General features: G+C 38.4%; 1 protein-coding gene across 6 annotated transcripts in view; it reads left to right on the top strand.

Annotated features, from left to right (window-relative positions):
- The window catches only part of CCDC60 (coiled-coil domain containing 60), a 70,206-nt gene that overhangs the window by 40,304 nt on the left and 6,335 nt on the right, over positions 1-23,567 (top strand). For 5 of the 6 annotated variants that reach the window (XR_010392089.1, XR_010392090.1, XM_064522286.1 and 2 more), the window contains exons 4-12: positions 5,451-5,630; positions 9,190-9,318; positions 10,911-11,015; positions 13,313-13,403; positions 15,391-15,622; positions 20,334-20,424; positions 22,145-22,237; positions 22,649-22,738; positions 23,377-23,499. Coding sequence is in view for 4 of the 6 variants with exons in the window: in XM_064522286.1 (XP_064378356.1) it covers positions 5,451-5,630; positions 9,190-9,318; positions 10,911-11,015; positions 13,313-13,403; positions 15,391-15,622; positions 20,334-20,424; positions 22,145-22,237; positions 22,649-22,738; positions 23,377-23,499 (1,134 nt within the window). In the remaining 2 variants the exon portion in view is untranslated. The remainder of the gene's footprint in view (positions 1-5,450; positions 5,631-9,189; positions 9,319-10,910; positions 11,016-13,312; positions 13,404-15,390; positions 15,623-20,333; positions 20,425-22,144; positions 22,238-22,648; positions 22,739-23,376; positions 23,500-23,567) is intronic. The other variant, XM_064522285.1, reaches the window with a different exon arrangement.

The raw sequence follows: 23,567 nt of genomic DNA, 5'->3' as shown, positions 1-23,567 counted from the left end.
GGAAGCAGCATCTTCTATATTTTAATGTCTTTGTAGTTAATTGAAAACCAATCTGAGACACCTTTAAATACATGGTAATACATTAATACCTTCACCTAGAGACAACTTTTGTAACAGTATGGGATATTTTTTCGACCAGTGAAGATCTTTGTTTTTTCCTATGCTCCCTTCTGCAAGCACACCGTAAATTTGCTCATGTTTTATTTATAACTTTTCTTGTTTTGTGATTTATTTCAAGGACAGATTTTCCCATGATAAAATGTATTTTTGCTGTTATGCAGCTCCTGGGTTATGCTTAAAAAAAAAAAAAAAAAAAAAAAAAAAAAAAAAAACCACTTATAGGTACAGAATATTGTACTCACCTGCAGGAGAATAAAATGAGAATCTACATCTGAAATAATGAGGGTATTCCAGACTGTATTTCTTTCTTCAACTACACAAGCCAGATGTTGATTTGGTATGGTGCCTCTTTAGTTCCTTGCCAGAATGGTTAATGGTTTGATATGGTAAGTAACATGTACTTGAGTTTCTGTAGGTTAGTAACTACATTGAATAGATCTTAATGTAATAATCCTGTGATCTTTAGTGAACTTAAGAAGATAAAAATTTATGAATATTTATGCATAAATTATTTGGTTCTTACTATGTAATTACTCAGCCATTAAATACTAATAGTAACCAGTGTATTCCTGATTCTCCATTGTCGTGTGTGTACTTGTTCACATCTCTGTAACTTGACTATAAACACTACCAAGCCAGAATTTTTAGTTCATTTACATTAGTATCTACATACGAACTATAAATCATTGCAAGCTTTTTCTGCCCGCAAGCTAAGCTTCCAGGAAGTGACCCAAATGCCATGCAGAGCTTAATAGCAGGACTTGCTGGCTCAGGCTTACCTCCATGGCTTTTGGTAATTTTACAGTGTAAGTAGTGTAAGCATCCTGTAATAACTCACTGGGTATATTGTAAGTTAACGATGCACTAATTCTCATTTACAATAAAATTGTCTTACCTTACTCAAAATCCAAAAGGTGTGAAGCAGTCTTAATGTAAATTCAGCTATTAAAATGCAGCAACTGCTCAAATGAAGTCCAATATATATTATTTTACATCCACACCATATAGTATTTGGGGGGACTGGAATGGTAAGAATTGTACTATTCCAAATGAAACAGCAGTGAGGACAGTAACGTTTAATTATCTGCAATCTGATGAGAATGCAGGCATTAACACTTGTGCATTAACACTTGTGCTCCTGCAGAAGTTGTCCTAGATCCTTAATGACTTCAGGTTGTCAAAACTTCCATTTCATTATACATTCAAGAAGACAGCCCCTCTGGTACCACAGTGCCCACTAAAACCAGGCAAGGGCATAGATATCATGTTTAAATCAAAGGAAGGGAGCTTCCTGCTCTTACCTTCCTTCAGTTGGTATTTCTTTGAATTCTTCAGGATTCAAATACTCATCAGCCTCACTTGAGAGTTGTGATGCGCTCACAGCCCATGATGGTATGGCTGCAGGTAATTCAGTGTTCATTCAGAAGACACTCTGTTTTCTAATCCATGCTTTTGGTCTGAAATATTCAGAATGTTTAATATAGTTTAGCTGTGTTTATTATAGTTTCAAAGTTATTGCCTCCTGCGCTTTCTGTTTTGTATAGAGATGTATTGTTATATTACTTTCTCTGCTACAGAAAATATTACTCAGAATGATTCCTTTAAGTGGCAGTATGTAGAAAATTGCACTTGGCTTTCACCTGACAAGCTTTAGCTCATATTCAGTTTGACACAAGTGCAACAAGTATGACAGTGCCCGACTAACGTTCACCTTGCAACGCCACCAGCAGAGTCTGGCATTGTGCCCAAGGAGAACCTTTTACTGGTTTAGTAGGAGCTGCTGTCAGTACAGGTTGAAATGCTTTTTTGAAAATATAAGAAATGGCATTAAGAGAGCCTGTGCTCTTAATGGCTTTCAGAGCAATGCCACATTGGTTTAATTTATATTTACAATTGGCTATAAGCCTCTGGAAAAGATTAAATTCTTACAATATAGTGCCTGGAGCAGGGGATGTTCTGTCATTAGCTTTATTGATCTAAAGCCTGTATCCATTAAGACAAGAAAATAGTATGACCATTTTATGAGACAGTGTCAGACAATTACCGTGATCAGAGAGATGCTATGTATGCAGTTAAATTGTTTGATAGATAAATAGTTATTTTCCTTACAGCTCACAATTTTTGCTCACCATGATCCTAAGACAAAGTTAAGCCTTAGAAAGACAGAGAATCAACCTGGTGTAAACAAACTGCAACTTCATTGCATCTCAGGGAATGGGACTGGGGCCGATTAGCAGAGTTAATGAGACTGCAGCATCCCCAATAACACCGCCTGCTGCACTGAATACAGCTGCTAGGTAGAGGAGCAGCCACATGGCTGCGTAGCCTTCTGCCCACCCTCCTAGTGACTCTGTTCAGCCTTAGACAGCTGAGCAGGAATTTTGGCATCACAGGTACAGGAGTGTGTATCTTATCCCTTTGGTAAACCACCTGTCATGGAATTTTTTTGCATGCTAAGTAGATGTGAAGTTGTTAATAACTGTGTAAAATTTGATCTTCTGGGACAAATACATATGCAGTATGATTCCTTTCAATTTAGTGAAGATGATCCAATGTATTGAAGTAAGATATATTTAAACAGAATCTAAGAAAACCGGTAAATATCTAGCTTGTCTTGAGCCTGATGGCAAAGTTTCTGGAGCTGTTGCTATAGCTTCGTAGTGTAAGTCTAGCACAAAATTTATGATTAAGATGAACTAATGATTTTCTTTCATTTTTGTGAGTCATTCCTTACTCAAAGAAAGGCACCGGGAATCCCTAATCTTTGGTAAAAGCTCAATTCACCAGTACTTTAGTGGCTCTGTATTACAATTAGCTGTTGACCCATGGTCCCTAAAGGATTTAAAGAGTAATTTAGTAAGTATGTAGTTATACCAAGCACTATAAAGTATATTTGCAATCAATTTTCTGTATGTGTAGTACACTACTGGGTCACTGTTCCGTGCACGTCACTGACCCTTATCTGTAATAATATATTCCTGTAGAGAAAACTGAAGTATTCCATTGCACATTATTAGTGCTCAGGAAACTCTTGATTTCCATGCTGACAGAGGTATTAACTTGCAAAAATAAGACATATCCTTTTGTATGAAAGGCAGCTGAAAATCTGTGTTGTGACTACAGTTGACTGAAGTTCAATTACTTTAATGAATGTATTCCAAATTTCATCTCAATTGCGTTTGCATTTTAATGAATGATTCTCACCTACTTGTCAATTTGGCAGCCCAGCTAAGTTTATTAAGTTATTGTATAAATGGGGTATTCAGAAGCCAGAATTTAAATGCAGAAATATTTGATGTCCTATTGCAGCAATGTACTGTAAATTTGTAGTACAGAAAAGTACATTGATCACCTGTATATTTCATGTTTGGATTTATTTTACTATTTTTCCCATGATAAGAGTCCATGAACCGTCAGGGTCAGTCATAAATGGCTCAGAAATATTTCTATGGAATTATGAAAGGATTTTTTGTTTAAATGAGGTAGTTATTACAGCTTTTATGTATGCTGCATTTGTACTAATTTTCTTTTGTTTCTTTGTCAGTACTTGGAGATTATAGAGCTGCTTTTTGCAATACTTAGGAATTCAAGGAAATCGTAAACTGAAAATGTTTATTCACAATGTACATAGCTGTTCCTATTGGTATATGAAAATGATCACTGATTTTGCCATACACATATTAAAGCTTTCTATATTAGATAAACCTTACAAAATCATACTGATTGTACTTTGCCACTTCTGTGCATCTTTCTCCAATAATATTGTTTATGAGTTTGTGTAAAAAAATGCCTAGTTTATAATTAACTTTGTCTTTGATTCATGTAACAGCCTTATGGTCCACTCTTTGTGGCATTGTATAATACACAGCTACAGCAATGCTTTAATCTAAGAACAGATACTTAGACCAGTGCATGCAGTAAGCAGGAAAAGCAGTATGAAGGGGGAAAAAATCTTTTCACATACAAATATCCTGATGTTTGGCAGAAATGAGAGAGAGAGAGAAAACTACTGAAAAGCACATAAAATAAGAGTTGGAGGTTGTTAAACACTTTCCAGTGTTGCAAGGGAATTCTGTTATGCAAAATACTAGGTTTTTATAAAAAAATTGAGACAGTCTGAGGCAACTCTAAAATCCTTGTGTTTTTCTAAAGCATTCAGCATTTTTTAACAGGGACATGACTTTCTCATAGTAGCTTTCTAATTTTTTTTCCCCCAAGTTAGTAAAGAAAGGTCCAGCAGAGAGGTTATCATTATCTGAATAAGACAGGTGGAATGACTTGTGTTTATAATTGCTGGACACACAAAAAAACCCCTACAACAGCAAAAAACCCCACCAACAAAACAAAACAAAAAAACAGCCCTAAAATCATTAAACTGTGCAAGTGGTTTATTATAAAGGGAAACAAGGAGGAAGTAAACTGTTTCCCTGGAGAATTAGTGAATTCAGTGCCTGAGATCTGCACCCCATATGACCTTCAGGTGCTTTAATATATCTCTGATAAGAAAAGGGGGTTATTACTTCTCAGTAAAATGAATGAGACCCAGCTTTTGAGCACAGATTGTGTCTGAAAGAATCAATACAGCCTGATGACACTTAATCCAGAAGTCAGCAACACATTAACTTAAAGGGATGTGTCTTTGCCTGGATAGGATGCTTGTCTGACTTGGATCAGCTGCTGTTTTCTAGCTAACATTTTAATCAAAGTCTGCAGAGTAATCGTATGCCATATCCATTTCACTGCCCAAGCTCACCTTTTCTTTTCTGCCTCTGCTGTCATCCTACTGGGAGTGCATTATGGTTTCTTCTTTATTTCCTCCTCTTACAGTAATACCCTCCCTGTTGTCTTCAGCTCACTTACAGGCTTCATTGACAGCTTCCCTGTTACTGACAGTGTGGCCTTCTGACAGCAAGTGGAATTTGGCACCTAACAGGTAGCTTCAGGGCAGTGCCTGTCAGCCTGTGACAATTGAGCTGGACAGTGAGGGGCTCAGTGGTGAACTGGCTGCTACAAATTAGAATTAGGCAGGGAATTTTTACATCCAGTAGTGGACAAAGCAGTGCTGAGTTCTACATATCTAATAGTTAATCAGTGCTGTGCAGAGAAAGCTAACGGAAAGATCTGCTAGTTCATACTGGGGAATCGTTGTCCTTTGTTATCACATTGCAGAAGAAAATACTACTTTTATGGATGTTGTAGAAACCTGTTGAACTCTCAGGTAAAGGAGAATGTGAAACCTGTTAAAATTTAGGGTGTTGGGCAGCAGAGCAATTAATCAGTTTGATAATGTGTCTGTAGCACACTGACCATCTTGTGATGATTTTTGGCAGGCGTCATATCACTGCTGTGAAGCAAGGTAGAGGATATTTTCATATACTTCACCAAGAATCACTGGAGAGGAAGAATGCGTGGAGAGCAGCACAACAGGCTCAGGACATGAGATGGAGAACTACATGCCAGCCACCTGGATATTCATCTGATGAGGAGGAGTCTGAGGAAGAGATAAACATGTAAATCAACTCAGAGGGGTTTTGGTGGCCCAAGGGCAGTGGTTTAAAAAAAGTGGCAGTTTCCAATTGCTGTCATTGCTTAGTATTGAGGCAGGATGTTACTTCTTGTATAAACTAGGAAGAAAAAATGGTGGTAAGTGAGCAGATGTGACCTTAGCAAGCACTGAACAAAAATACTTGAGATACTGTTAAAAAAGAGGGCATTTGGAGGGCAGCAAGTTAGTAAACAGAGGGAAGATTTCATAGCCAACTCAGAACTGATTCTCTGAGGAGAACAGGAGGAGGCCTGGTGAGAGTTTGCCATGCTTTTGTTTCCCCAGAATGCAATCACAGCATTAAGAATGAATAAGAATTGCAAGCAGAAGTGACTGATAGAAATTGGGAGTTTCTTGCCTAGTTCAGCCCTGCTACTCTCCACCACCTTCTGTTTTTCTCTCCATTTGGTTTATAGATAGGCATCAGTCCTTTGGCTCAGTCCGGTCTCTTCCATGCACCTCTAATGCCTGTTGTGGCTCTGTAGTTGACTATCACCTCTCACTTGGTGATGAGCTCGTTGGATACTTGCTGAGCAGGACAAACTAGTTCTAGGTTTCTAGAGGCAACAGACGTTTGGGGACCTTATGGCATCAGAAGCTCATTCATTTCTAACAATCTTCTGTGGTTGGCCCAGCTCTCAGTTAGCCTGTCAGCTGTGTTATATGGCCAGTATCATTTCAGTTTTATACTAATTTATCATTCAACTCATAGTAGCTCATGTTATATATTCAGTGTGGACCCACCATCCTTTGTAACAGAGCAGTGCCCCTGAGTTGCTCTGATAAATATTGCACCAAGAAGAAAGCAAACTATCACAGACTCATGCATCTAACACACTTCCCTCTTACTGCTCTTTTCTTTTTGTCTTTGGCTATCATACTGGTTTTTGATGCAGTGATGAACATTGGAATGTGTTTCTGTTTTCTCATGTCTTCACTAACTCCTCCTCTACCACACATAGGCTTCTTTACACCGCCCTATTAACTGACAGCTTGAAAGCCTACTTAACCTGCCCTGGCTCAGACAAGTGCTGACAATCTGTATTGGTTGTAGGAATTTCTATTTATTTTTCATATTGTGTTCTTGACATACTATGCAAAAAGTCTTGTATTTCTGAAAAAGAGCTATATTCTGTCTCTGCTAACTCCATAATCATGCCCTCCTTGCTTTAGAAAGTTATATGAGGTTTTCATACATCTTTACTGCCTTTAAATTGCAAGTTGATGCTTTTGATATGACACCCTGATTCAGAATCACAGAGGAATAAATTTCAAAAACACAGGTCTTGAAGAACTCACATTTCCTGACAAATGATTCTTTATAAACCAAAAGGCCTATTGTAAAGGTTTCATTCAGTTCCATGTGCTGTGCATCTTTATGTGTGCATCTTTATAAGTGACTACTTTCAGTGATTTTTAAGTTCTTGTGATTGTCATATAAGATTTCTTCTTCATTCCTGTCTGCTTCTTGTGAAAAAGAAAACCCAAGCTTTCTGGCCATTGAGCATGCATGTGCTATAAAGTGTGTGTTCATAGACATACATGGACCTTGGAATAAAAAATGGCAAGGTTTTAACTGTATCTTTAAACCAGCAGGAGGAAGTTCTGCTTTTCCAGAGTCATTGAGGAAGTGTTGCTTCCTTCACACATACACTTTGTACTCCTAAAAGACAGTTCCTTTCTGTCAGAGAGGAGTGTTATCAGGAGCAATCTTTGTTTTCAGGTTAAATACAATTTTTGAAGTGTTTGAGACTTAAAAATTTAAACACCTTGAAGGCAGGAAATCAAGAGAAATCCTCATGTTATTTGGCAGCCAGTGCAGTGAAGGGGTGTGATGTACCTTATCGCTGAGGAGTTATCATGTCATGTTCTGTAAGAGGGCTGGTCACGTCTCTGTCGTACTGGGCCTGCACCATACTCTTAACATCTTAGACAGGCATGGATCAGTGTCCTAGTGCAGAGTAACTCCACACTCAAGTGTGGCCTAACACATAGATCACTGGAGGAAACAGTACACCGCTTGGGCTGTGAGGTTGAACCTGCCCTTTTTCCTGTGCAGATGCAAAGGAGTAAGTCAGGGCCCAGTCCAGAGGCTTGTAGCCATTAAGCAATTTAGGGAGCTGCTTTCTATCACTTCTCAATTCTTCCCAACAGCAATCTCTTAAGTGCTGGTAGGCACATCTGGATAAGGTCAGAGATGTTATCCTAAAACACTCACTGACACTTTAAGAAGCTCCCAGACTGACCGTTATCTGTACGGATAGACTTAGGACAGTGTACCTCAAAATTGGTTCAAAATGTGAATGTCAGTGGGTGTGCAGTCAATGAATTTGGGATTAAAAGCAGTATTGTGTAACTCTATAGACATAGAGGGTGAAGCTTTATTCTCAGTCATATCGTTTTGGTCCAGCCAGAAGTTAAGGCAGTTGTGCTTTGTGGAAGCTAGGCCTGAGTCCACAAAGATAAGAAAGAATGATGGAGTGTATTTTTGTTTCTGCGTTGTGTTGTTGGGGGTGCTGTTATGTGCCTGCTTGGTTCAACCAGTTTAGACTGTGTAACAACTGTGAACTTCTCTTCTGTTAGTCAGCACAACCTCCATCTTGCTGTAATTTGGTCTCTTTCTCACGTTTGGACTGTGAACAGCCAAGAGGTTTTATTTGCTGGCCAGCTGTAGTGTTTGAAGTTTTAGGTGATGTACTGTTGACATATGAAGCTTGCAATATCTCGCTGTGTTTATTAAGCTTGAATTGTCTAACACCAGGTGCAAGTAGTTATTTACATTTGTGAAAAACAGCTATAAACATTTCCTTTTCTTGCTTGTTGCATTTTATAAACACTTTGCACAGGTGTAAATGGCCAAACAAAGCATGTAGCAGTGAGGAAACAGTGCCCACAGCCTATAAAGAGCTCAATTTTTTATTACATGAATTTGGACAACACATGAAACTCTTTTTCATCTGGGTGTCAACTTAGTCTTTATTGTTTTCTGTGCACATAATACATTAGCCATGAAAAATTGAACAGAATTTTAGAGGCGAATTTTGAAACTCTGGCCGTCTGTAATAGAGATACAATGTGCCTATTTTTCTACTTCATGGCCCTAGTGATGCATGTATGGTATCCCATTTATGCCATGGGCATCATACCAACAGAAAGTTAGTGTAATGGAGCATAAAAATTTCAACATCTTTTCTCAGACAAACCAATGACCTTATGTCTGCCTCAAAATTGAATATCACATAAATGCTTAATTAATAAGTACTATAAATATGTAAATATAAATAATATATTTATAATTTACAAATATAACAAATAATAGTAAATAATTAAATATAAGTGTGTAATTTGTAATATTAAGTACTAGCAAATTCTGTACTTCGTAATGCAGGAATGCACCTAAGTAGTTTTTAATGGTAAGGAGGAGAGGAGGAATGTGGTGATGTGAATAGAGTAAACAACTGTATTGGCTCTGTCTTCATTTCACATACTCTTTTCCTAACTTCTGTCTTCATCCTTTCCCACAGTTGCTCTCTGACAGAAGGCCACTGCCTGAGGAAGGCAGGGATAAAGAGGAAAAGAAAGAAGATGACTTTACGGTCTTTCACTCCTGTTTATACCAGCGTCTTGATTCCAAACCCCACTGGAGCAAAAAGGTATGTTTGAAGGCAGATTATGTTCTACCCTTCTTAGTAGGACACAAGCAGAATTCACAGCGACAGACACATAATACATACAGCAAGAGCCTCTGTTCACCTGATGAACATGATTCCTGAGAATGTCAGAAGTATATGGTGAAATAGTCTGTTTTTACTAATAGCAGCAGTTCAATTCTAACTTTAAATGATTGGATCTGAATGACTGACTTAAAATCCAGTGTATGTACACACCCACACACACACACCCATGCACCAAATATTTCATTTGCATAAATTCATAAATTCACCAAATTCATTTGCATAAAATTTGCTTATGTGGTACAGCTTTTAAGATTAGGTTCATTTTAAGGAAATGCTTTTTGCTGTCAAAGTCAAAATAAGTTTGTCTCGTTCAAGACAAGTAAGCCTGAGAGAGAGAGAGAGACAATAAGTGTATCAGGTATACTTCTATATATTTTGTATTATGGATATGGATTAAGCTAAAATAAAAATGATAATCTTAGTTCAGAATAAGATGGCTCTGGCATTTTAAACTCACACGCTACTTTTTCCCAAACACAAAGCCTTTGGAAGCTACCTTAGAATCCAAAACCATAGGAATCCAAACCTTTAGGTGTCAAACGCTGGAATCCCTCATAGGTACTGAAAACACTGAGGACTTCACCAAAATAAGTCCATAGAAAAGCTTCACATCCAGAAATAAGCCTTCAGGATTCAGAGTTACATATTAACATTACAGAAACCTTGAGAGGTGTCTAGAATTCACCAGACAGTGAAAAACATCATCTGCCTTATACCAACAAGAACTTAAGGATTAGTTTTTACTATTAGATGTACCTTTTTTGATCAGTGAGGTTTTTCTCAGTTGAGTCCTGTCTCTCCCCAGTAATCCTCAGTCCTCAAAGCGGTCCCATTGTCATAAAAGCCAAATCCACCTTGACTGCACCAGCTGTGCAATGAGGTATTGACCTGCAGGTTGGTCTGCTCCCCCTCCAAGTCTATCGTCTCCACCTGCAGATGCTGCTGTCACGAAACAGGAGAACAGAATTTTCCCTTTTCCCATCAAAAGACAGCATTATCCTATCTAACCTCCTCATATATTTTTAAACTTGTGTCTAAGATTATCATTAACAGTCATTTATTTCCTGTTTGTCAGCAATACCCTCTGCTTGTATGTTTTAATGAAAGCAATTCAGCTCAGCGCCTGCAGGGACTCAGTTATTATTTTGAAACTACTCCCTCCCCTTCCCTGCAGTCTGCAGGGGCAGTTGTGGGTACAGCAGCAGCAAGAAGAGCAGCTAGCTCAGGGCTGGGTTGTACACGTGTGGTACCAGATCTCCAACTGCTTCTCACCTGGGCCTGGCAGTGGGAATGGTTTTGGCATTGTGCAGGCTGTTGCAGGTACAGGGAAATGTGATTGGCAGGTTGTATGGGTATTTGGGCAATGAACAGCCGTTTTTCATCTCCTACGTTGACAGGGTGGCAAACCAGATTGAAAGCCCTGGCTGGCTCTGGCCAGAAGGATGCCAGTTTGACTATGTTTCCCTGACTTTGTAGTAAAACATGTTTGTTTATCCTCTTCTTTGCAGTGAACATCTTTTCCGACAGCTGTGTGCCATACACTGGCTTTTGGAAGCTTTGACTCTCGAATCCAGCAGCTCTATGCATTCCATATTAACCTGCTGGAATCCAACGTATGTTTGCAATGCAGGATAGCCTTTGAAGGATTGAAGGGTTTGGGGTTTTTTTATTCTTGATACATTGTTGGTTCTCTTCTTCAGGTAACAGCTGTTTGAGTGGAGTGTTATTAATTCTGAGCCATGCAGCATGAACAAGTTGTGCATTGACTTTGCCCCCATGCAGTCAGCAGGGAGCTGTACACTCAAATCAGTAGCACAGCATGACCCTCAATTATTACAAGCTGCAGAACTAGCAGAAAATACTGAGCTTTCCCAGCCAAATTTAGTTGTTTTCTCCCCCCCTCCTTTGGTTAATAATTATGCACATTAGATACATGTAGTAATATACATATATTTCTGCAGCCTTCCTTAGAGGGCTATCCCAATGAAATAAATGTGAATTTCATGTACATTATAATTACAGAACAAAGCTGACTATTAAGTGATACGTACTATCTGGTTTTATTCTATCAATTATATATGACAGTGATGGGTACTTGTAAAAGATGCACTGCTTCTGAACTTTTATACTGTTAGAAGTAAATATTAATTAAATTTCTGAACATTTTTAGTCAATAAGTATAACAAAGTTGACATAAAATGTATTTAAATTATTCACATTTGGTAAAACACTGAACAGTTTATTCTCTGATTTGCAGGGTAAAGCTCTTCAAAGCTGTTCTGTTTTCTCCTTATATTCTCAGTCATTTCATTAACAGACAAACTGTGCCTATGTACAACAGAGGTGGCATAGTACTCCTATACAGGATTAGCCCAGCAAACTGGGAAGTAGAATCAGTCCAGTATGTATTGTGGATGAGATCTTCACCCCTTTACATATGAGGACCAAGCAATAGAGTGAGATAAGAGAAAAAATTTTCCAGCAAGTCTCCAGATATTGGCTGACAACAGAGGAGTGTAAATGCATAGGACTGGATTCATTTTCAGATTCTAAAGTAGAGCAGTCTCATGTGGTATACTTCTTTCTCGTCTCTGTTGCTGTCTGTCACCACCACTTCTCTCTCTGTCTCTCTCTCTGTCTCTCTCTCTGTCTCTCTCTCTGTCTCTCTCTCTGTCTCTCTCTCTGTCTCTCTCTCTGTCTCTCTCTCTCTCTCCTTGCCCACTGTGCTCTGGTCCTTCATTCACCTCTGCTACAGTCTACCACCTCATCTTTTGTATGTTCTCTCTTCACCTCCCTATTACCCCACTTAAATTGAGAGATAAATTCACACACACACATGCACGATGCACTTCTGTTTCTGTTCATCTCCCATCTCCTTCACCCTTATCTGGCTTAGGTTTCTTTTGCTCCTATCATGTTCATCATCCCCTAGTTTATGTACTTTATGCTCAAATTCTTCACTCCTCCACATTCCAGCCAGGCTGTTTTCATCTCCTTCTCACTTCCTGGATATCATCAGATACTGAGAATATAGAAGATAACAGTCTCAGCTCTCGGTTTTGATGCCTGTGCTTGAAGATGCAATTACCAGGAGCAATTTGGTCCCTGAAACCTCTGTTTACAGCATGCTTATTGCAGACAGAATTTCCAGCAAATCTGGCTGCTATTCTAACATATCTCTGTTGAATATGTCCATGCTGATGGCTTTTTATCTGTTTGAATCTGGGAGAAATTTTGTACAGCAGCAGAAGGAGCATTTTAAACACTAGGATATCCTCCTCACAAATCATCCTGTCTTTTTGTACAGCACTAAAGCATTTAAGTACTGAGAGAGTATTTTCTAATATTCTTAAAAATATGAACTATTTGAAATTAAATTGAAATTTACCTGAAAGACAGAAAAACAATCATAAATAACAGAAAAACAGCTTGATGCAGATATCAAAGGTAGAAAATTTAACCCCAGTTTTAAGTCTTAATGAGGGTGTAAGCAAATGCAAAAAAGTTTTGGTATATAAAGCATGAAGCATTCTCAAGGTCTGCTACTGCTACCAGTTTAGCTTCTGAGAAATTAAACCTGCTGTCATTTCTATGCATGAAATGTTGCCACACTGGACAAAATGCTCCAGTACTTGCACAGAGGAAGTTGAAAGCATAATCTGGCCTAATGCATACATTATAGTTTGTAGTGTAAATGACTGTGCTTTCTTAGTACTTTTCTTCACTTGTGACTATAAATTACTCATGGCTTGTACTGCTTGCCTTACCTTTCCCTTTCTTATAAGTGAAGATACATGTCACAGTAGAGATCAGTCACCATTTATCCTCTGTTTATTGCATTTCTTAAAAGAATTTGTAATAATAGCAAGGCTCTGGAAATGGAAAACTAATTAAGTTGTTTTCCACTTAGCGACCCTGGTGGCACTAAAAAAACATTAGAAGAAATTGAAGAGGAAAAGTTAACAACATACATGTGGGAGCTCTTTATTACAGACACAAAGGTAACTTCATTACTAATATCTTCCTTGGGACCTAATCCAACTTTTCAAGCATTTGTTTTTCTTTGTTTTGTTGCATGATGGAACTCCTTGATACAACATTATGTGCTCTGGATCTTGTGACCACAGAATATTTGTCTGTCTGTGTTTTGAAGAAAAACAGTTTGATAGGTAACAGGAAGAGCAATATGTAACTGTTCAGACCATGGAAGGTGTGGCTTGGCCTTAGTGATAAGTACTGATGCGGAAAGAATTAAATATTCTGCTAAAACGTATCTAGCCTCTTGTTTGCATTTTCTCCCATTTTTATGAGCTGGGGATCTGACTCTGTTGACCCAGCGTCATGAAGCAGTGCTTATTCTAGTAGGCCTTTTTGAGTCTAATGAGGATTTTAGACTAGTATCCTAGTTTGTCTTTGAGACCTCCTCCTGATAAGTTCTAGTGATGCCTTGTTTGGTTGTCTTTTAATACATAATTTAAAACTAAATTGGGAAATGAAATTCAGATGTTGAGGCCTTTAAAGAAAGCAGGATTCACTTACCATATGCAAAGCCACACCAAAGAAAGGAGAAAGTGAACAATTCGGATGAAAGTCTTAAAATAAAAACTACGCCATTAGCTGAGAGGAAGTTAAACTGATGAAGAGAACATCAAACTAAACTGTAGACAGTGATCTGTAATGCTTTGATAACTGTTCTACTGTGATAGTCCATCTTTCTGACACCACAGCAAGTGTTTTCTTTTGTTTTTTGTTTTGTTTTGTTTTGTTTTTTTGAAACTGCTGAAGTGACTGGATGAAAATGAAGAGGGAATGAGTGATGCTTAGGAATATAACTGGTAGAGCTGGGTAAAGGGTTATCAATGGGTTCCAATATTCCTCACTCTGTAGCACATCTACATTTTGATCTTCAGCAGTGTGCCTGAGCTTTTAGTTCCTTGCTTTGCCCCCTAAAAGGCTGAATTAACCAAGTTTTGTGAAGTGCTTTCAAATCCCCAAGTGAGGCACTCTTTTTGAAATACGAGCTGTTGTTATGTGCAGGCTATTTGCTCTTGTTATTCGTCAAGCACCTGCAGCTTGTACTCTCTTGACATAATAATTAAAATGATTTAATAGAAGCTTATGATTTCTGTTGGGGAATAAGCAGCAAGAGTTGTCAGACTTCTGAAAGACAAAGATGGTGTTTTTATGCAAATATTCTTCCTGCTGATAGTAAACAGAGAAGGAAAGCCAGTGAGTCACATAAATAACAGAGCTGTTTCTAAATAGGAGGCTTTCCCATTTTTCCATATAGTCTTACCAGTTCTCTAAAGTCAGGTCCAAATGAGTATGAGCAGAGGAATCCAAAGTGCGTGTCAGTCTTGTTGTGTCTTTTAGCATTCACATTGCTGTGACTTTTATTTTTCTTCCTGCTTGAGTTGATGACAATTTCCTTTCTGTTGTCATTTACTTTAATATCACTTGAACACTGCTTTTCATATTTGATTTGAAACTTTCAGTGGAAACTTTGGGTTCCTCCAGGGCACTTGCTTAAGATACATACTGCTCTGATTATCAATCCTGCAGAATTCAGTCTGCTGAAGTTTTACATTCCTGACACAGGAAATTCATTTGCCAGGTTATTGGGGGGGGGGGGGGGGGGCAGGGGGGCAGAGCCCTGAACATTTATCACACTGCTTTGACCTTTACCTCCCTGATTATGAGAAAGCTGCTTTATTACCAGCCCTCTGCAACTGCAGTGTTACACGTTTACAAATTAGCTTAATCTTTTGGCATTAATGCTACAGCAGAGAAGTATTCAAGAAAGATCCCGAAGTGAAGGATGTCCTATCCAAGTAATCGGCTTGTTAAAGTTGCTGAAGAAAAATCTGTGAGGTTACAGGAAGGCCAGAAGGGCCTTATATTGGAATTAGTTATGGAAATATGATTCTGTGCTGTCAAATTTGCTGTAGAAATCCCCTCCTTTATTTTCATTCTTTCTTCTATGCACAGAAATTCACCCAGAAAGCACGACACAGTCCACTTAGGAAGATAAACAAGACAATATCTACTCCAGGCATCTCTCAGCTTAGTAGTCAGTCATCTCCCCATACTCAAACTCCTCATGGCAGCACACCTTCCCTTGTCTTCTGCTCTGAAGACAATGTCAACGTGAATATAGCTTCATCTGATGTTACGAGTGAATCAGCACAGACTAAAGAAGAAGAAGAAGCTCTTTGCCCCTGTAAGTTGCTTTTCTTGACTGCTCATAACAAGTGGATTTGCTTTCAGTGTTACTAGGAAGAACTGACTTCAAAGGCACTGCTGGATGTAGGAGTGTATTCCTCCTCCAGCTTATAGAACTTTGTAGAAGTTTTCCTATGCCATCCTCCCTGTTAGCAAATTGATTTAAAGACAATGTAATCCCATGTGAATATCAAGTAAGAGTTTAATTAATATTCAGATATAGCGTTGTATGATCAGACTGTTTTCCACATCAGTAATGCCCGACAGGAGATGAAAAAAGTCAAGCTGTTCTCTGGCATAACCAACTGATCCAGTGAATTTCGACAAGGACAGCAGAAATATATACCTGTTTAATTTCAGAGTTTGTTACTCTGTATTCCTCCTACTCATCCATTGGTGATTACCTGCCCATGACAGAGCTGACAGAAGAGTTTATCTGACAGCTCTGTAATGCATTTCAGTACAAAGCCAGGTAATCTTAATTCTTTCCCCTTCCTCCAGAGTCAAGCTGGAATAGATAAGCACATTAGCATTTAGTACTGCCAAATTTTCTTTTAAATTGATGTTTATATTATCATTATTAGGCTGACATCATATGCTGCTGGTCTTTAAATTACCACTCAGGAAGGAGGTCTTGGAGTTATGTGGGGTAGTTCTGTGAATGCTCAGTAATCAAAGAGGCAAAAAGAACCTAGAGAATGATAAGGAAGGAAGTAGGAAACAAAGCAGAAAACACTGTTATACAAAAGTACAAAGGTATGGTATGTGCTTCTTATATTCTGGTCCTTCGAATTCAAATAGGTTGTACTAGAAGTAGAAAAAGTTAAGAAAAAAGTGACAAGGACAGCCAGAGATAGAGAACAGCTTCCATATGAGGAATTATTAAATAGACCAGGGCTCTTCAGTGTGGAAAAGAAATAGCTGAACATAGAGTAATGACAGAGCTCTGTAACATCATGAAATACATGGAGAAAGTGATCAGAGAATGGTTATTCACTGGTTCCCTTGAATAGGGGACACTAAATTAAATAATCTGGCAGAAAATTTAAGACAACAGGAAGTGTTTTCATGCAGTGCATGAGTAAACTTAGGAACTCATTGCTACAAGATATTGCTGAAACTATATACAAGTTCAGAGACAATTAAATGAAGAGAAGGAAAAACAATGAATTGCTCTTAAATGTAAAGGAATGGACACATTCTCTGGGTCTGGAAGTCCTTTAGGTTCAGACTGCCAAAAGCTGGGTGGATGTAATCAGGGAAAGTTTAGCACTGATACCATACACTACCTACACAGCCGCTGCTATCCGTGGTATTGGTGTAGCTGGACAGCCCTCCTATGAGATGAATGGGAGCAGCGGAGAATTCAAAGCTGTACTTTCAGGCAATTTGTTTACAGATGTAGGTGAGCATTCAATTTGTGTGTGAGATGAGACTTGAAAATAAGCTCAAGAGTTGTAACAGCTGAGAGCCTCAGTTTGCTGTGGGGGATAGAGAAAGATTTCTGTGATGTATGTGATGTCTGGGAAGGATGTTCTGTGCACCCTTTAGAACAACGTCTGTTACCTGATTGCCTGTGATTTCAGGGGGCTGTCCTGAGTTACCAGCCTGGTCCCTCCAAGTTTTGTGTAGGTAAAGTTAAGTTTCTGCAGAGCAACCATGTAGTAAGGGTTGGATTAGATAACAAATTCTGTAGCTGCTAGAATCACACTTAATACAGGATTCTGATTATGGGATGCTTCATGGACAAATCAGAAATGGATTACAAGAAGTCAGCTATCCTGTAGCTTTATATTCAGAATTCACAAAGCTCCATATAATTTGCGCAGACATAACATTGAGAGCACACACAACTCTCACCCACACGCGTGCATATATATATATCAAAAGTGGGAAAGGTTTCTGTAGTAGGCAGCTAATCAGCAGATACATCTGAGCGTGACTCTTAAAGATTTTAATTTAAGGAAAGAATTCATAAGTGTAGGTAGAGCCTTTTGCTCAGCTGTATTTTAGATGCTATTATTTTGGGACTGCTGCTGTGGAATGTCTGCTTATGCGAGTTTAATTTTTCAGTGCTGTTGGCTAAGTGAAGACCTATATTAGTTCAAAAGTTTTGAATGCTGCATGTGATCACAAAGGTAAATGTGGAAGCTGTAGTCCTTGCAGCTGTGGTATAGCAACAGGTCACTGCCGAGGTTGTCTTATTTATCGTTCAGTCCCCATCTAATCAGTCAAAGGTTTTACATGCAGATGTAGTGTTCTGCATCTACATGCAGAATAGTGTTGTAAGCCGGCTTCCTTTACCACATCTAAAAATTCTCTTTTTGTGTAGACAGAGACTGTATGATCTCTGCTCTGACTAACGCAGTACTAAATGTTAGCCTAATTTTTCTTGGTTACTGCATAATGAAGTAGGTGTGTATGCAAATCAGTTCAAATGACAAACATTTTTTTCCACATTGGGAGGTAAAATGTGGGGCCTGTGTTGGAGGAATTAAACACTAACCGTATTTTATCTCCAAAGCTTTTCAGACAGCAATTTAGTTTTGTAATTCCCAGTCAAAAACATACTTTTTAAAGAATTATGTATATTTGTAAAAGGATCTTTATTATAAAGGTAATCCCTGAATTTGAGGCTTTTCTTTGGAGTTGATTAATGTCTTATCAATGGATTAGTTGTTGTTGGATCCCTGCAAAAACGATAGATGTTTTCACCCTATTTCACAGGTGATGAATTAAGGCGTAGAAATGAAGGAGCTTTTCCAGGCTCATACAGGTTGTCGGTGGCAGAGCTGGGGATCACAAGCGCAATTGCTGCAGATTGCAGTGAAATGAAGTTACTATAGTTGTCTTTGCTGATTTTTTCACTCTTCTAATTAATGCCTGACTAATTCCCAGCTGTGGAGGTCAATATTTCAAAAATATTTTGAAGAGTATTCCCCATTCTTCGCAAATAAAAAATTGGAACAGGTTCTAAAGCTGCAAAATGTTTCTCCATTTCTGTTGATAGCAATCAGAAAGAGGAGCGCTAGCTCTGTGGCATTATTTCTGGTTTGCCTGCTGTCATCTGACTCCAAAATTTGCCAATAGGACTGTCCTCAGGTTTGGGACAAGTCTGCTGATTTTGGTGAAAGCATCAGATGCAGCCAGTGCTTAGCATAGCCCTCTTCCCCCAGAGCGCTCTTTCCTGCAGGGTTAGGTGGGTTTCAGATGTCCAGCTATCCCATCTGCCCTTATGCTAACTATAAATAGAAGACTGGGTTGTTCTTGGAAGGGCTCTGACGTTGCTTGCCAAGAAACCAATGTGATTTGTATGCAGTCTTAGCCCAGTTTGAGGAGAGGATGCCTGCCATAGGGATGCCAGTTTCCAGACCCCATGGTGGAGGCACTTTTGTATTCAAACAGCTTCTCAGCTCTAGAGCTCAAGGAGGTTCAGTGTCATAGCCAGTATCATACAGGATCGCACTCTGAGATTGGTTTCTGCCTGGGAGCTTGGCACTTTTGAAACTCATCCTACATAGCTGTAGCTAAAAGAGGATCTCCATTATAGGCATCTGTTTCTTAAAATCTTAGCCCATTAGGTGGTACTCAACTTGTTCCATCCATGTCTTACGTTTATAAACTTACAGTCTACGTATCTAAATCTGTATTGTTAATGCCTAGAAATAGTCCGTGCTGTCATTTACCACAGTCAATATTCAGCAGTCATTTTCTGTATATACACTGTATAAGGTGCTCCACAAAAATACAAGAAAGTTTCAGGGTGTTAAGTGCTCAGTAAAATATCACTTACTACCATGTAAGACCATATTTACCACCTCAGAGGGTGGCTTAGCATTAGGCAGTTAGCATGAGAATTTTTCTTGCCAACTGTGGCAGTTGTTTTAGTGTGTGAGTGATTGGAGGGAATAATACACGGAGGATGGCATGATGTTGACCATCTCAGTTTTTCTATAGTGGTTTGATATCAAAGCAGGAATGGAAAAACAGTAGGGAAGAAAGCAAAGATGTGTATTTGAAGCAAAACAGTGAGTTAGATTGTCTTTCCAGCTATTCAAGGGAGAGGACAATATAAGCATTCATACCGCAGTGGAAGCAGAAAGAGTGTAAAGAGGGTATTAGTGAGAGAGAGCAGCTCAAAGAAAAGAATGGATAATCTGGAAGGTGCAGGCAATGAAGGACTTCTTGATGTCATGTTTTGAGTTTTAGTAGATAATAATAATGAGACACAAAGAGGTTGTTGATGTTAAACCAGTTAAATTTCATATGACATTTAAAAGAAGAATGGCATAATGATAGGGTAGAGTTAGAAACACAAAAAAACTTGACGACTATGCCCACAGAATGCTAACAATACAAATACAGGAACTGCAAATGGATTTTCTGCATAGTTTGTTCAAAGCTACCTGCCTTCCTAATGCACTGTTGTTATAAACATCTATGTAAAAGTTATTTAATACTGTCTACTTGATTTTTTTTTCCACAGATGAAAAGAGCAAAGCTCACACTTTCAACAGTGATTAATGACTTGGGTGCCCAGCTTGAAACCTTTTATTTTATTTATTTATTTATTTATTTATTTTTGAAGTACTAAGTAACAGGTCTCTTTAAGATGTCTCATTCAGGCCAGTGTATGTGGCATTGTTTCTGGAGGAAAAGGAGGAATTCACTATTGAGTTCACATGTTTTTACAGAATTTTTTTTATCAGCCCTGCAGAAATTAATCCAGATAACACATGAAGAGGTGTCAAAAGATTTCTATAAAGAAGAAGATATGGTTAAGAAGACTGAACTGCAATGGTATGTTACCTGATGGGTTTCTGAATGACTAGGAGAAGCAACTTACCTGGACAGAGCTTATGCATTTTTTCAGAACAGCTGAATTCAACATTCAGTGAATTCAGATGACACTGATGTTTCTTGGCATGTGTGGCAGAATAGCCCATGTTACTGCTGTGCAAGCAATATTTATTTTCTGGAAAATACTCCATGAATCTCGCTGCTTGCAAAAAGAAGAGATCTTATGCACCAGCGGCTTTGTAGAAAGAGATGTTCTATCTAATTCCTGTAGAATTGTTTCTGTTTCTACCATTGCATTTTTCAATAGCCACTCTATAGCACTTCCAGCTAAACCTACATTAACTGCGTTTCCCAATTATTTCCAAGTTGGAGAAATGTTTCCTAGAGAAAGCAATTAGTACAGAGGAATTGTATTCAGAATTTTTGTATTGAAAATGAAGGGCCACTTAAATTAACCTCAGTTGATACAATCTGTCATGATACCACTGAAATCAGAGTAGTTCTGCCAATACACATTTTTGAATTGAAAGACCTTCACCTTCTTTAAGAAGGTATTTTTTTCCTTCAAGAGTCATGACCAGCAGCATTGCTTATGTGCTAGAGAAAACACACTTGAAACAGTTCAAAATGTGTCATCTTATGTAGTAGCTTACAGCCAACACATCGAAAGAATGAGAGAACAAGCATAACAGTATGTAAGGACCAAGAGAATGTAATGTTTCTGGCGCGAGGGCATGAGAGGTAGAAATACTTTAAAAGAATGAGGTTTGTTCATGCAACAGGAGGCACTCCTCTTCCTGTGTGAAGTATGTCATGTACTGTCACACAAATAAATTACACCTAGTATTTTCCTGCTATCGACAAGAAATTGAGGAATTCTGGCTGTGCAGAAGCTTCTGCACTCTGAAAACACCTAAGACTTAGAGAAGTCAGAAGGGTTTGTCAGAGACTATCTACTGCAACTGACTTTGTAGTCCTGAGTCTTTTTGATGCTAAAAATTACTGTGATTCTTCTTTCAGGCATTCATCTATGTAGGATTAAGAATTATTTTTCAGAACTAAGAGGCAAATAATTATTGACTGAATGTAGTATAGAATCTGAACCTGCAGATGAGACCTGGGTGTAATAGTTGTATTTGTAAAGAGCTTCCTCAGGAGGTCTTTTTTAAATCCAGAGTTATCAGCATTTATCTACAGGTAGATGGAGATGACTGCTAACAGGGGAGATCTGTCTGCCAGCCTTATTAGGCTGCTAATATCACTGTACTGAGTATCTAAGAAGTAAATAATGGGGCTAATCAGGCTCTTCTATCTTCCATCATCCACTTTTGGAGATTCACTGGAACTGCCAAAGCAAGAAGGATCTTACTGCAGCTGGCCCTCTGTCAGAGAAGTAACAAATAATGTCCCAACTATTTTTTCAGTTTGATTCCATTCCTAGCATTTCTCCATGTCACCTAAATTAAGTAGACATTACTTGGTTTTGTGGTAGTTTCCACAGCAACAGAACCAGCACAACAAGCCATTCTTATAATTAGACTTTGCAGAAACATTTTTTTCCTGTGGGCTGAGGTCAAGGAAAATATTAATAATAAATTTTGTACCTGGATAGCTCCAACAAGTCTGTCATATTAAGAATGTTTCATCAGTACCTGTAGGACATCTCACATTCTGAAGAAGGCATATTGTGCACTATTTTAAACCTTACCTTGCCTTACAGTTTGCTATCAATGGCTCAGAAGGATGACAGAGTAAACATGGCAGTCATTAAGGAGCAAGAGAGTGTAACGTCAGGAGAGCAGAAGCCCAGACGGTAGGGTTGAGGATAGGAATGTCTGTCTGAAGTACATTGTATACTGTATAAACTCAGCTTAATGTGTGGAAAGCATTTAGCATGCAAATTTCAGAGAGCATTTTATTGCAGTGAGACAGGGCAGACCAGGGAAACCTTGCAGCATATTTCAATACAACGCAAAGCAAATTTTCCCTTTGGTTTCCTGTTACTATAACTGGGAGTTATATGCTTGGATTTCTATGTTTACCTTAATAATTCTTCCTCCTTTTTCATATCTTCTTTTTAACAAGATGAAAGCTAAATCAAAATGTCTACTTTCAAGGCAAGAAAAGCTGCCTGATGCCATAGCTATGAAATTGGCTGTCCCCAGTTTGCGAAGTCTTTGCCTGCAGTGTAGTATGCAGAATTTGTTTGTTTTTTCCCTTGCAGTTCACTCGCTGTGACTGAAAGGAAAGATGGAACAACCACAGCAACCACTAAAGAGCAGGAGAGTCTAAAGCAGATGAAAAGAGCCAACGGGTAGGCATACTGTATAGAACATTGCATTTTCCACAGCCTTGCTGCACTTAAACTTTCACAGTTGCATGTTAGATAAAACCTTGTGAAGTAATAAACATTTACTATTAAAGAAGCTGGCATGTTCAGAGTGTCTGGTATTACCCGCAATTAGCAATCTGTATTTGTGCAGATTTATTGTTCCTGCTCCCTGACTTTGGGTGATTTATCAGGGACCAATGCAATGTATATTATGAGTTTCACAAATGAATGTGTAACTTGACATTTGCTTTCCATGAATATTTAAGAATTCAAGATGAAAATTTTATTTCTGTAAACATTTTTACCGATAAATCTCAGACCCTTGTTAGTTCCCAATGAGGAACATAAACAGATTATGCATATAGTCACAAGGAAATGCATTTTGAGATACAGGCAAATATTTGAAGGCAGTTCTTTCATACATTTAATGAATTTAAAAAACCCTCTGAATGATTAAATTTGAATTTTTACTGTGAATAAGGAGATCTCAAAATTTAGGCATCTGAGAGGTGAGGTATTTGGGTTCATGTCACTGTGTGTTCTGAGCAACACAGATGGTTTCCACAAGATGGTTACCAGAAGATGCTTAATTCCAGTTTTCTGTGTTGTTTTACTTGCAGCTGCCGTATCAGCTCTTTTATTAAAAGCAAATCTAATTTGTGTGCTGATATGAGGCAAAAGTTCACAGCAGTACGTGAGGAAGCAGCTTCTTGTTTACATGACACCCTAGAGAGCCTTGAAAGGTAAGAACAGTGTGTTTTCTATGACCCTTAAAACACTACACACCTTCCTTCTGACCAGATTTAGGACT

Source organism: Dromaius novaehollandiae, chromosome 17 (genome assembly GCF_036370855.1).
Source record: "Dromaius novaehollandiae isolate bDroNov1 chromosome 17, bDroNov1.hap1, whole genome shotgun sequence".
Lineage (NCBI taxonomy): Eukaryota > Metazoa > Chordata > Aves > Casuariiformes > Dromaiidae > Dromaius > Dromaius novaehollandiae.
This window is presented reverse-complemented; position numbering and strand designations above follow the sequence as displayed.